Below are 14379 nucleotides of genomic sequence, written 5' to 3'. Positions count from 1 at the left end.
TGGCGGGGGCTCACTCTCTGCTGCATTCACCTGCGAGGCCTAAGGAGCAGCGAGCCCTGCAGGAAAGGGGGAGGAGAGCAAGCCCATCACCTGCCCAAGCTGCAGCTCCCTGCTGTCCAGATGCTGGCTGGCAGCTGCCTCTCACATGCTCCACCATCGCACACAGGCTGCAGCAGAGCTGGCCCATGGATGTGAAATTTTTACCATCTTACAAAGGAGAAATCTTGGCCCCAATTTTCTCACCTCTCCACCCCTTTCCACTGCTTGTAGGACAGTTTCTGTGCTGATGGCCTTCGAGCTCAGTGCCCTCATTCCCAAACAGACACCCACAGGAGACAGGGCGAATGCTCCAAATGCCCCCGACTGCTTATTGCAGCATGATCCCACTTTAACCCATCACGTGTTTCCTAGCACACTCTGGCAAGGACAAAAGGCATCCTTCCAAATACAGCTGCTGCAAACCTTTGGGTCTCTCTAGCCCCCCCGTTAGCCCTGATCAAAAGAAATGGTCAGTGTCTAAATCATAATTCAACCAGAAGGGAAGGAAAACGGCATTCTTTCAAAGGAGGGCAACAAAAAGCAGCTGTCTCTAAATTGTCAGATTCGACTTCCCCAAACACGTGTGAGTTCACTTCTTCTTTCAGGGAGAAACAGGGGATTTTGCCACTCTGGAGCAACCTAAAGCGACAATCCCCAAATAGTGCCCCACAGAGGAAAGTTTGCTTTCTCTGTGCTAAATGTTGCTATTGCAATTCGACCCTTGTTCCCACCTTTCAATAGACATAAACAAGCTGGACACAGCCGAGCTTAGAGTTCTTATTTACACCACTATGGGGGCCACAGTCTGGTTTTACACTATCATGTGACTATACCAACCTTCCAGGAATTGCTGACCCTACAACATTGGGATTTCTCTTTAGGACTCTCCAAATTCCCCCCCGCCCAAACAGCTGGATACAATATGCTCCTGTTGATACTGTGTCCCATCACCTCATTAGCATCTCATCCCTGGGATTCAATAAACACCCAGGATCAAATGGGTCAGTTTGTTTAACGTGTGCCTGATCCCAGCCTGCAATAGCCAACCTTTCCAGAGCTGCTCTTGGAGCAGCTGCTGAAGCCTGTTCTGCCCCTGCTCCTAGGTCTATTGGGGGAATGTTTTTGCAGCAGGCAGCATTTGTGAAACTTAACAGGCCAATTTCTTTACCTTTCCCTGAAGGGTTTTTCGATCTATCACCCGTTGCTTCAGACGCTATTTTGTCTCACTTCTTTTGCAACCTCTTATTCAGCCATACTTCGCTTCCCACACAAACCCCCCTCGAGTTTCCAGGTTTTGCTCCTCACTCCCAATCTTTGTGTTATTGTCTTTTCGGCAAATCTGACAAGTGTGTCAGCATCTCCCTTCTCTGCACCGAGACTTTTTGCAGGAGTGCTCAGAATCCGAATAGGGGCCAGCGGCAGCCGACTAGCAGGAACGCCTTTGTCTCCTTTCATCTCTTAATATGGATTTGAAGGTACTATGAAATGTTTGGCTTCCTGTTTAGCAGAAGCGCTGCTTGTTTTGCTGGGTTTTTTTTTTCCAGGGGAAGGGAAGGAGGGGGAAGTCTGGGTGGAGGGGAGAGAGTAGAAAACGTTGGCTCTGTCCATGGTCAAAGTAATTCAGCTGTAATCCCCCTTTCTCTTCCTCTCCTGGAGCTCTATTCATATTCTAATCACAGCTTTTCCTTCCCTAAACCAGCCACTTTAGCAGAGCCCGAGCTTTGCACTTTTACTTCCACTTCCAGCACCTAGAACCGCCTGCAGAACAGGCAACTTTCTTTGCAGTCCTGCTCCCTTCCACCCCTACAACGTTGTCCTAAACAGGGCAGGTAACATTTTGTTCTTTTCACGTATCCCGGGAAGCACACACACTCTTCCCTTCTTTCTTGGAAGCCCCGTTAGGAGCTTCTCTTCTCTTACAGACTTGCACGTCAAGTGCATACAACTTATACAACGTGCCACCGCCCTGTACAACACATGCAGTTTACGTGCAGTCCCCGGCGAGCCAAGCAAAAATGCCTGGGGGTGGGAGGTGCCAGGGACACAAACTGGACCGTCAGCTCTGATCACGGGCAACTTTCTCCGTTACCCCTCCCCAGCCAAACTGAGCTTGCAAGGCCTGGGGGGAAGGCAGCGCAAGGCTCCAACTCCATGTGTGCCTGTGAATGAGCCTAACTTAACCCCCCCCCCGGGGGGGAGGGGTCGATCGATAGGGTCTTTACACACACCGCAGAGCGCGCACCCAAATCTCCTGCTTGTTTGAGGAGCTGAGCCAAATTTGAGCTCAGGCTGTAATGAACCAAATACGTGGGGGGGGGGGGGAGTGAAAAGGCCGCTGGAACTTTAAATCAGAAAAACGTTTCTAATGCTCTAACCGAGGAGGGAAGTCGAAGTGTTGGGATTGCGTAGATCTAAGGCCCCCCTTTTTGGAGGAAAGCTTTTCTTATTCAAAACAGCATCACAATGGGCTTCACATTGAGCCTTGCCACATCCCCATCTGACTAGCAGCCATTCATCAGGCTGGCTGGCCTATCAATGACATTTCTCCCATCAGGGCTCCTATAAAATGATGCTTTTTCCCATGAAACATCCGCAAACATTTTGACGGGTCTGGCTTTGCCCTGCTGGATTACTGAGTGTCCCTCTCTCTCTAACCTCCCCCCACCCTTCTCTCTTCCCCCCTCTCTCTGTTCTTGGTGTGCATCTCTGAGCTAGGGGATCTCCAGACCCCGGGACTTTGGGGCTTCTGTACTGCCCATGGGAAGAGCATGCATTGTGGGTTACTGGAGGAACCTGACATGGATTCCACAGGTTAGTCCAAGACTCGAGACAGCAGTCTCCCATTGCAGCCAAGTGGAGGCTATTCAACTTGACAGTGATCACGGAGGAAATATACTAGACTCTAATAGGGTGATAAGTTACCCGGCTTCCAATCAAACGTGCATAGGTGTATGTGTGTGTGTGTGTGTGTGTGTGTGTGTGTGTGTGTGTGTGTGTGTGTTTTCAGTTCACCAGAAAGAGCCCAAGAGGGGGAGCAAAAAAGTTGTGTTAAAATGTACAGGGTTGGCTGGAGCCCTGAGTTTACACTTGCAGCTGCGGTGCAGGCTGGATTTTTCCTCGGGGTATCGGCAAACTAATTTCTTCCCTGCCTTCAGTTTTAGGCAGTGACTAGATTTGAGCGGAGCCTTTCCAGGGCAATAAATTACGGCATTAATAAGCAAGGGATTTTTTTAATGACCTCATCCAAATGGCGTCTTGTGGGAATAGCTAGAATTCAAGCCGGTTGGGAAAGGGAGTCCATCGCTGGGGTGGACTGGTTGAGTAGGAAGTTTTTCCTGGTTTTTTTTTAATTCAAGGCAGGGTTAGGTGTAAAGACCTTGGTTGGAATGAAACGGATACCGTGACTAACCTCTTCGTAACCGCGGCAAGCAAAGAAAGCCCCAGGCTTCCTTAGACTAGAGGGAATGGATGCGGAGCTAAGTCAGAGGAGTATCCTAAAGTGTATTTGTCCGGTTCAGGCTGCTGCTTCCTGCCAGCCCCTGGCACTGCAGCGTTGGCAAGGCTCGTGCTTTGGAAATCAGGAGGCAGTGGGTTGCAGTTTTGGTGGCTTGTAATGTTGTGGATAGGTTCTGAGTATTCACCGAAACACATGCTTTATTAGCTCCGTTCATTTAAGGCCTTCCATTTCTTCCCAATGCCAGCTGTCAGTTAGCTACCTTCCGAAACGAACCCACCTCTCTCTTTTTGTGCAGTTCACCTGGCGTCCCCCTTTTCCCATTATGAAATCGATTTAAAAATCTTGCACACAGAGAAATGACATTTCTAGATTTATTCTATGTCCAGACGGATTTTACACTCGGGCCACTCCAGCCTGTCCTGACATAGGAAACCAGTTCCCACTCAGAAGCAGATCCCTGAATGCATCAATAACCTTTGCGCTTTTCTAAGAAGAAAAAAACTTTCCAAACAGATCGGTCTCTCTCTCTCTCTCTCTCGGCAAAGTCCTCTTTCAAAATAAGCCCAATTTGGAATCATTTCCATTTTTTACTTAAGAAATCGTAAGTGGACGTTTGCCCTGATTTGCGGCTTACATTCCCCTTATGCAGGTTTCTATCGAGTTTTAGTAATTTATAATTAATTATAAATTGCCGTGCTGAACAAATGCTGGGGACCCGATCCTTCCCCCAACGAAGTCAATAGGAGTTTTGCCATTGACTTCAATGGGTGCAGGATCGTGCCTGTAATGTTGATCAAAGAGTAATTATGGGCCAGATTCTCGAGTCCCTACGCGCTCAGAACTCCCAGTGACTCCATGAGAGTTTTATCCGAGGAAGACCGACAGGATCCACCCTAATAGAACTAAAACTTCTCTTTTATTTGGCTCCTTCTCCTTGACCGTGCTATATTTTCCACTGGGAATTCTCCTGTGTGTCTTTCACTCAGATGCAAAGAATCTCTCTCCTCCAGCTCAGTATCTTTAAGCAGTTCTGAGGGAAGGAGTCCAGGGGAGACTCATTACCGCTAGCATTAGGACTGTCCAGAAGTAAGTTGTGGGTATGTGTGTGTAAAAATATTGTAACATTTCAGAACCCCTGAAAGCCTATCTGCTCTCTACCAATTATCACCGGTTCGGGTAGGAGTCGATGCTGTCTTTTGAAAGGGGCCACAGATATAAAGAGAGCCTAAAGTCTACTACCGGATCGTATGCAAGTTTAAAGAGCAAGACGCTTCCCCACCTAAATGTGAGCTTCTTTCCCGCATGCACCCACATAAGCAAACGCCCGATATTTAAATCTGTAATAGATTTTTTTTTTTAAATGCAGAGTGTGGGATCATTGTACTGGCTTTTTGCTGCTGAAGCTCTAATTATGTGCATGCACTGAGAACTAAACGCAACAGCTGGAACTCAAAACCTTTCAGGGGGGTAAAAAAAAAAAGTCTGACTGGGGCGAATTTACAAAAAGATGTGACCCTTTAACAAAAAAAAAATGAGTTTGTTTTCTCAGGATGAAAATGTTTTGAAATGAATGAAGCGTTGTACTGGCTGATTTGCAACACTCGCTCTAAGGCAGCCCACACTGCGCCTACTTTTCAGTGAAGAGTCGTTAAACAGTAGGATAAAGTTGCCCCTCTTAGCAGGGACGCAAACCAGATTTATTTATGGGCACTGCTTGTTACTTATCGGTGTAACAGGCGATTGGAATCGCAGATACTTTCAATCCCAACAGTCAAAACTGTGCCCCTGCGGCCGCCTCTGTGTGCTGCCGTTCTTTAAATGCGGTATGGTTATGATAAATGGCAACGATTGATGAAGATAATATTAATCAGAAAACATTTTAGCCTTGCTAAACAGATGGCAAGAAAAGTGGGGCTTTGCAGTTGTCTCATTCAGACACCTTAGCCTCCCTTTCAGAGGACTTAATCCAATTAGCTTTTCTTCTGAGTTTCAGTTGTTATGTAAAGATCCTATGGCATTTGTGGAAAAATATAGCTTCATTGAAAAAAAACCAGCCATGTTTTAATTTCTCGTTATCAGTTTTATTTTGTTGTTGTTGTTTTTAAAGTAACGGGGGAACCCAACCACCCTGTAACTTTTAATTGCAAGGCACTGAAATCACTTAATAATCTTTGCCTTGTAAAATAAAATGTCATCTTCTTAAATCTAGCCTAGCTAATAGTCAATTAAGATACAACGTGCATGGAAATTAGTTATTTTAAAACCAATTCAAAGAAGAAATCGATTGCTACAAATCTGGAAGTATGACAAAATCCCCTCTCCTTTTAATGAGATCTTCAGCATCGTCTTGTGATTTTAGTTTTAAACAGCAATGTTCAAAGTCCCCCCCTTAATATGCAACAAGTGCTCAGAATCAAAGGCAAAATTTTGCTGGAGTGAAAGTGAAGGATGCATCCACACACCCAGGGAGAGATTCCGTTTCCTTCTCATTTTTTTTGTCCGGCTAAAGAAATACCCTTTAGCTGAGGTGTGGGACAGGAGGGAAGAGAGATGATGAAGAAGAAGAGAATCACTTCTTATTAGCAGCAGGGATCCAGGAGCTCCGGTCTGGAAACTAATTGAAATAGACAAGAGGAAGCAGCAACAGAACTGGTGGTCCTGGCCCCTGATAGCTGAGGCATTTCCCGATTGTTCAAACAAGGCTGTACAGGGGATTGCTGTATGGAGAGAACCCAACCCGTGTTCAGGAAGGGAAAAGCCCCCAGATTTCTTAGCGCGGGCTAGACGGTTATTAGTGTGTCTGCCCTTCCCCTCCCTTAATCGACGATGAAGATAGGCTGTTGTTATTCTTGTAAGGGGACCCCTACTCTTGCTGGCGATGCTGTTTAAAGGCACTTACGGTCCAGCGTTGGGCAAAGACCCAGAAGTTTGACTGAGTGATTTATTTTGTTTTCTCCTGCAAGGCGCTGCAAGTTGTAGGAAAGTGTAAAAATCCAGGCCCTGCAGAGGCACTGCTAGCTGGCAGCTCGTCCTGCCCTTTGTTTTAGACGTACAAAGGAAGAGCAAGGAGTAGTGGGGGATCCTCACAGAGGGGTTGGGTTTTATGGCCATAATCAGAGAGAGCTTTTCCCCCCAAGGGCTCCTCCAGGCTCATTAAAACGGACCCCAAACAACCAGCTTAGTACTAGTACCTGTTTGCCCTGGGGTGAAGGAGAGAGACTCATGGCCAGGCCCATGCCACCCACGCCCCAACCAAGCCCCTGCCTAATCCTACCTCGGTCCCACTCCCACATGCCCCTTACCTTCCCAGTCAAAGGAGGAGTCCAACACCCACAGCACTATCTTGGATTTCCCCCAAATCCCTGCTAGTTCCCCCTCTCCCCTCCCCTCCCCTCCCCTCCCCAGCTCCTCCTAGGTCCCCTTCCTTCCTGCGCTCCATGCAGTCTCCTTTGCCATCCAGCTGGGATCTTTCTCTTGGGGCTGGAGGGGGAGCCGTTCCCTGGGGCTGCTGGCCAGGGAGGAAGTGACTCTGTGGAGAGAGTAGCCGCCGTCTGGCCAGTCGCATTGCATGGAAGAGGGCTACACCTGCCACACACACATTATGAACCAAGCCAAGAAGGGTCGGATCCTGGCGTCTTTAATCTCCCCCCACTCCCATCGCCCACCGTGCATTGCAAGGGTAAGGACTGGAGGGGAGGGCTTCATTTCTGGACACAATTCTGCAATCAGGGACAGGGATAGGTGCTCGGGCACCATGCTGATAGCTGCACTATAAGCACCCAGAGAGACAAGGGGGGGGGGGGTTTACTATCTTTTATTAGTCCAACTTCTATTGGTGAGCGAGACAAGCTTTCCAGCTACTCAGCACTCTTCCGCAGGTAAGCACCTAGGCAGATAGAAACTTCTCCATAGGGCTGGGCAGAGTCACTTCTGTGGTAGGGAAGTTATCGCCAGACTTGTGCCTCCTCACAATTTAAGGGCCAAAGTGTTGCTCCTCCCCCCCCCCCGCGATGCAACCCCACTGAAATAGGCAAGGTGTGAGTGAGAACAGAATTTGGCCCTTAAATCGTCACCATCTGCCCCTGCTGCTTTGAATAGCCTATTCCTTCACAGCCACCTCTAGGGCCTTTCACATGGCGGAATTCTCCCCAGGTGGGCCAATCCCACTGAAATCAATGGGAGTCCTGGCCAGTAAGGGCTGCTGCAGGGAGCGGGCTGAGAGTTACCGCACGTAGAATTCGGGTTGGCTTCAGTGAGCCTTGGGCGCGCAGAGCGCTGCTTTGTGCGCGCTGATGGTACCTTGCGCGCCCTGAGTGGTGCCCAGCCGCTGGAACGCACAGGACCGCTCTGCGCCTTCCCGCACACAGAGAAAGAAAAAGTTTGCAAGGCAGTGTAAGTACTAATAACAGGTTTCCATAGCCACAGCCCCCCCCCCATGACATCACCATGGTGACTGCAAGGAGCTGGGGGTGGGGGGCAGCTCCCGGAAGGGGGGGTAGCAAAATATTATAAGTTTGTTGGGTTTTGGGGGGGCTTTAAAAGGAGATTGGGAGCAGGGGGCACCGAGAAAGCAGCAGCGAGCCCACAACAAAGGGGGAGTGAGTGAGTGGAAGGAGCAAGGATCCAATGGAGCATGCGTGCCCCCCTCATACAATGCAGGAGCCCCTGCAGCTTGCTGTGAAATAAAACCATGCAGAAGAGAAGAGGCGAAACCCTGCTGAACAGCTCCAACAAATCATTCTTAATCACTCATTAACAATCCTGTCCAAACAAACTTGGGAGGGAGGGGCATCTAGAACCATCAGTTCTCTGGCCACCTCGGAGAGCAATCTTCTTTGCAGCCTAATGATTAGTACTACCCACTTCCTTGCATCAGCTCACACAATGCAACTGGATTTTGCATAGCACCTTTGGTTGACATAATCTTCTTAGGTGCTCCACAGAGCTACCTAGCAAATGGTCAGTGAGAGAGAGAGAGAGAGAGAGAGAGAGAGAGAGAGACAGAAGCAGAGGTGTAGAGGCAAAGGAGAAAAGTGATGTGTTGCGCTAAGATTTGAAATGCCTCTGTCTACTACCTGTTGAATAAGCATGCTAACAGTATAGCTTTTATATTTTCAGGACAGGGCAAAGAGCTAGTTTCCCCATAAATAAAGGAATTCTTTCATGTCATCTTAGTATTGCATGATACACTGAGTCACACAGATACCAAACAGGCCTCACATCCAGAGATGCCACAAGAAACAGGGTTCTGCAATGAATGATTCTCCTCCCTCCCCCTAGATGACGTATCAGAATGTAATCCTTTCATCAAAACTGTAGCTTTGTTTTGGTGGTGGTGATGTTTATTTAGTTATTTTTAGGGCAGTTGTGTGTGTGCTCTCCTTTTTCGTTGGTGGGTAGCTTTACCTCCACATACCTTCAGCCATGTCATCTGTCTGGGGATTGGTCCTGCTCTGAGCAGGGGGTTGGACTAGATGACCTCCTGAGGTCCCTTCCAACCCTGATATTCTATGTCCCAGAGGTCGAAATCTCCATTACTTCCCCTCCTTTTGGGTTCCAGAAGAACAGCATGCCCTTCCTAGGAAGGGAACTAGAGACCATGCAAGTGTTGCCATCTTGCCAAGCATTATTAAAACCCTCCGAGAATGCTCTGTGCCACAGGCTGTCAGGGCTGGGGGATAATGGAAAGGAGATAGTTTTGCAGTAGAACATTTCTGCTGGATGTATGTGTAAAGTATGGAGACACTTGTTGCTACAGATTTTTGGGCCCCATGTTGCTCCAAATTAGATCAATGGCAAAACTTCCACTTACTTCAGTGGGAGAGGGATCAAGTTCTTTTGGAGAGGTGGGACCTAAAGCTGACACTTCGGGCCTGATCCACAGCCCATTAAACCCAATCAAAAGGCTTACACTGATTTCAGAGAGCCCTTAACGCACGTTTGGTGTGAACCCTGAAATGCTTAAATCATGTGAAATGATGAAAGCATTTTAGCATGAGTCTAATTTTGGGATATATTCTCATCACTGCATGAGAATTATTATGATTCCCTGTGAATGAAGCTGACATTATAGGTACACATCTTTAAAATAAACTGGTATGTTTTAGTAACAAACATTCTGTTTTATTCATTTGCATTTTTTCAAAAAAATCTAGAATGTAAACGTTCACTCATAATAGCAATAAAGGCTTTCATACACTGATTTTGTTAATGAAAATTGATATAAAGATGTAACCACTTTAAATCTTAACAAATATTAGTGTCCTAGTTGGCAAAGAGATTGACTATAAAACTTTAAAACATTTGAATAATAATATAGTATTTAACCTTAGATCTCAAGATTTTTGAAATTCAAATTAGTGGTTTATTTTGTTGCTGGAAAACTACCTATCTTTTCATAAGATGTTTCCAAAACAATTTGCATTGTTATCTAGAAGACCAACTGTTCATTATGGCTGAAGAGTATGTTATATTTCTTTATTGATCGCTTATGCTGTGGTAGAAATATGCTTGTTAGATTCTATACTCCCATATACATAGTGCATGATGTTAATGGGGCTGAGCCTGTATTCCTTTTACACCTTGAAGTTGATGAGGTGTGGATATACAAAGAATACTGCGTTGAGTCCTATATGGTCTAAATCCTGTTAACCACATTATCTGATTTCATAGAAATGCACCAGCGAAAGAGGTAGAAATGGTTTTTCCAGTTTACTATCGTGATGCTGCTGGCATTATTTTGGGTGTTCTGCTGGAGGAACTCTTAGTGAGAACGGGATAGGCGCTAGGATGAAGTCCTTACAGTGTATCGATGCATTTATATTAAATCCTGCTTTTCAGAGATTTTTGGACTGAGGATAGACATTGACGTTCAAAGTTCTAGTCAGGGGAAAAAATCGTCTACATTTTCTTCAATTGCTATTGAATTATTTCCAAAAATTTGATTGAAAAATGTGGTCGTTTTCTCAGCTGTGTGTGTAAAATGAGTGAAAGTGCATTATTTGCCTGCTGTTTATAAATGGTTGTTTTAAAACAAAAACAAAAATACGCACACAAATAGCCTGGAGAGTGGCACAACCGTGACTCATTTTGAAAAAGTAGAGTGAGAAAATATTTGTTTTTAAGTTATAGTCCTGAACATTTTACTTGGACAAAACTCCCGTTGAAGAAAGGGCTCCAGAACTGGGCCCTCTGGACATGTGTGTGAGACTGCAATGGTGCTTCCAGTGAACATAGTGCACTTGTGACCCCCTCTACTCTCATCTGAAATACAGAATAGTCCAATGACTGATTTACTGCAGTTGTTCTTGTCTACTGAGTTAAAGTTTCACATAGACTATTTAATCTGTTCATACAATGAGGACTATTTTATTTTTAACACCCTCATGCTGAGACACTAGGGTTCTGTGCTACATGCCAATATTATTAAAATATACTGAAGCATAATTTGAAAACACCCTTATTATTTTAACCCTCCCCCCGCAAAGAATAATCAGTCTGTAGGGAGGAGGGGTTCAATAAAATAAGGGCAGTATGGAGGAGAGGGGGAAAGGCTGGGTGGGGCAGCAGTGTCTGACTGTAAAATACCAGGCTTTCTTGTTTGTTTATAAAGAAGGAAGAGAGGAATTGGGGTGAACGTCAAGGGGAACGGGTTCCACACTTTGGAGCCTCCCTCAGCAAAATCCTGACATGAAGGTGCAATGCTGGGATCGCTAAACTCTGGGTGGTGTCTGAACACACATCCCCCTTCAGGTCAAGACTCAAAGAGGTGGGCTCGAGTACAGTCAGAACTGTAACGCTGCCTTTGGAGCAGTGGTGGGCTGTCATGTACCTAATGCAGGTATAAAGTCCACACTTTGAGTGGTATTTGACATTACATGACAATAAAATAATCAACTCACTATTGCATGAATACTGAAGTAGGTGAATTTCCTGATTCCCCCCCCCCCCCATGTCTATTTCCATGGATCTGTGCTGAATTTTATAGTTATGCCATTGTAGCTGAAAACGAATATTCTCTAAGACTTGATCCTGCTGGAGTCTGAAACTCATAGCAGCTGAGTAAACGGACTGCTGACATTCTAGTTAGGATGATGGGTGGTATAATGGGTTTTGCCACAAGGGATACTATAGAGAACAGTAGTAATGAGGAAGGGTAACTGGTGATCATTACGCCAGTTTGGGCATATGGAATGTTTTTTAATATGTACATATTCAAACATTTGTGTATGCACACTTGTGTATGCACTGTGTGTGCATGTTTCATTTGCATTCATATGTAAGTGTGTGTGTATAGTATAATTTTCTACTTGATAGAGGGCCCAATCCTGCCATTTCCACCCCCCATCCCTTCCATGGAAAACTCCTGTTGAAGTCAATGGGAGTTCCTCATACAGAGGGCTTGACCTATAATGAGTTTTTATAATGCTTGTGAATATGTAATTTTATTTTGCATCCATGTCACGTGTGTAACTGGCAGTTGTAGGTTTGCCCCCTTCCTGTTTATTCTCTTCTTAGAGATTTGCATGAAGATCTGTTCATTAGGTATAAGACATCAGCTGCACTGACTTCAAACAGGGCCAACATTTCATCCTCTGAGCATAAGTAATTGATCATGTTAAATGTTTTTGGCAAGTTTTCCCCTTCATGATAAATCTGTCATTGAGAAAGAAAGAGGGGGTGAGCAGGAGGATGGGGCCCACTGGCTTCAATAACTGAGAAAAGGCTTCCTTGCAGTTTAAAGTGCCCCCAACCTGTCCAAAATGCTGGGCTCAGGAATGTTTTGTTTCTTTCCCTGTGACTGCAGTTAAGTGTGTATGTGGAGGGGGGAGGGGTTTGGAAAGTGAAATTATTTCTCTAAAATGGTCTTTGTTATGTGAGTGAAATAGCTAGTTCTCAGCAGCTAGCACACCAGAGTTCACAATTAACAAATTCTCACCAGGTTTTCTAAATAAAGCTCCTATAGTATGATGATGAGCAACAACAGAAGAACCAGGATAGCGGGATAGACAGGTGTCTTTCAGAGAAACAGTCCCAACTAAAACCCACAGCATTAAGAAAGAGAGAGATTTATTCTAAAGCATTCAGCTCTTGATATGCATTTCGATTTCATGATTTCTCTATGCTATTCCTGGCCTGATCCTGCAGTCATTAGGTGAACAAAACTGCCATTGAAGACAATAGGAACTTTGGACAAATCAGTAGTACAGGGTTAGGCTCTTATGTTATGTCAGCACATCCATTGTAAAACCTATTCTCCAAGTGGGAGGGTTAATTCAGTTGCAAAGTTGATAGCCAGTCTTGAAAGAAAGAGGAGTTGTGCCTGAAGTCAGGACTTCAAGAGCAGATGATTAGAAATTGTTGTGGATTAAGGAGAAATGTCCTCAGACACACGAGTATTTGAGTCACTGCTTCCCCGCCCCTCCCCCCCCACACACTCCCCCATCATCAGTACTCACTTTTAAAGTTTTTGTAAAATCTGCTCTGATCAGAATAATACTAACGGGCTTCCTATAGCCAGCTTTCTCCAGCACAGCTATTTCAGGTGATGCAGCTAGCCGGGGCCTGACACCACAAACCTGTACTCATGTGAGCATTCCCATTACATTGGATGGGGCTACCTGCAGGAGTAACCGCTACTCACCTGAGTAGACTCAGGCCCTGAGTAAGCAAAACACTGAAATACAGATGCTATGAACTTTAGGTTGTTACAGAGATTTACAGGGCCTGAACCAGAGTCTAATGGAGTCATTCGCTGGGAGTCTCTCCACTGAAGCCAAGAGGCATTGGATTCCACCCTTAGCCTGTGGTACATTTATACTGCAATAAAACGGCAAAGAGAATTACCGTAAGAAATTATTCTTGATTACAGCAGATAAAAGAGATGTAGGGTGACTAGCGATACGCTGAATGGAATGATACAATGGGTTAAAACATACTTTTCCTGTATTGTATTAATTTCTGCATAATATCCGAGGAGTGCTAAAGCTACACGGAGACAGGGTGCATGTGCTATTGGTGATGAAAACCAGTTGCCAGAGGTAATGTTGGGGGGGGAAAGGCCTAAATCAGCACAACTGATGTCCAGCTTCTGGAGAAGCCTGTTCTCCTGGGCTTCTAAAATCTACCGCTGGACATGTTTTTGTGCCATGAAGGAAACCCTGGGGCCTGAAAGGGGTTCTGCTTGAGTGGGCCCCTTCACCTGCACACAGCCTCATTGCCCCAGCAGAGCTCCTTGACCCTGATCTCCATCACACATGGGAATAGTGGAGTTTAAAAACAGACCTTCAAACTATATTGTAAAGTAAGGCTCATGCTTGTACCTAAGATTTACTCCACCCACCCCGCTGCCCCCTCTGAAAACAATGGGAGCTGCCGAGTGCTGAGCTCTTCTGAAGATCTGGTCCTCTGTTTTGCCTTTCTCGCCATTGGCAATGGTAACGGAGCCTAAACTTGTGGTCGACTCTGTAGCCCCGGGTTTCCCAAACTTGGTGCCAACATTCCTCTCCTAAACACAAGGTGACAGAGACAATACGTGCCCACCCCACCTCAATATAAACTAGGGCTGTCAAGTGATTAAAAAAATTATTCGCGATTAATCGCACTGTTAAACAATAATAGAATACCATTTATTTAAATATTTTGGGATGTTTTCTACATTTTCAAATATATTGATTTCAATTACAACACAGAATACAAAGTGTACAGTGCTCACTTTATATTTGTTTGATTACAAGTATTTGCACTGTAAAAAAACAAAAGAAATAGTATTTTTCAGTTCACCTAATATAGGTACTGTAATGCAATCTCTTTATCATGAAAGTTGAACTTACAAATGTAGAATTATGTACCAAAAAAAACCTACATTCAAAAATAAAACAATG

The 14379-nt window shown here is 45.4% G+C and overlaps 1 protein-coding gene across 3 annotated transcripts in view; it reads left to right on the top strand.

Moving 5' to 3' along the window:
• Positions 1-2623: 2623 nt before the first annotated feature.
• RFX4 (regulatory factor X4) overlaps positions 2624-14379 on the top strand; it is a 129744-nt gene continuing 117988 nt past the window's right edge. For all 3 annotated transcript variants that reach the window (XM_034778210.1, XM_034778200.1, XM_034778191.1), the window contains exon 1: positions 2624-2850. In XM_034778210.1, the coding sequence (XP_034634101.1) occupies positions 2808-2850 (43 nt within the window). In that variant the 5' untranslated portion in view covers positions 2624-2807. The remainder of the gene's footprint in view (positions 2851-14379) is intronic.

Source organism: Trachemys scripta, chromosome 1 (assembly GCF_013100865.1).
Source record: "Trachemys scripta elegans isolate TJP31775 chromosome 1, CAS_Tse_1.0, whole genome shotgun sequence".
NCBI lineage: Eukaryota > Metazoa > Chordata > Testudines > Emydidae > Trachemys > Trachemys scripta.
The sequence above is the reverse complement of the archived record's forward strand: the minus strand, read 5'-3'. Positions and strand labels throughout refer to the sequence as shown.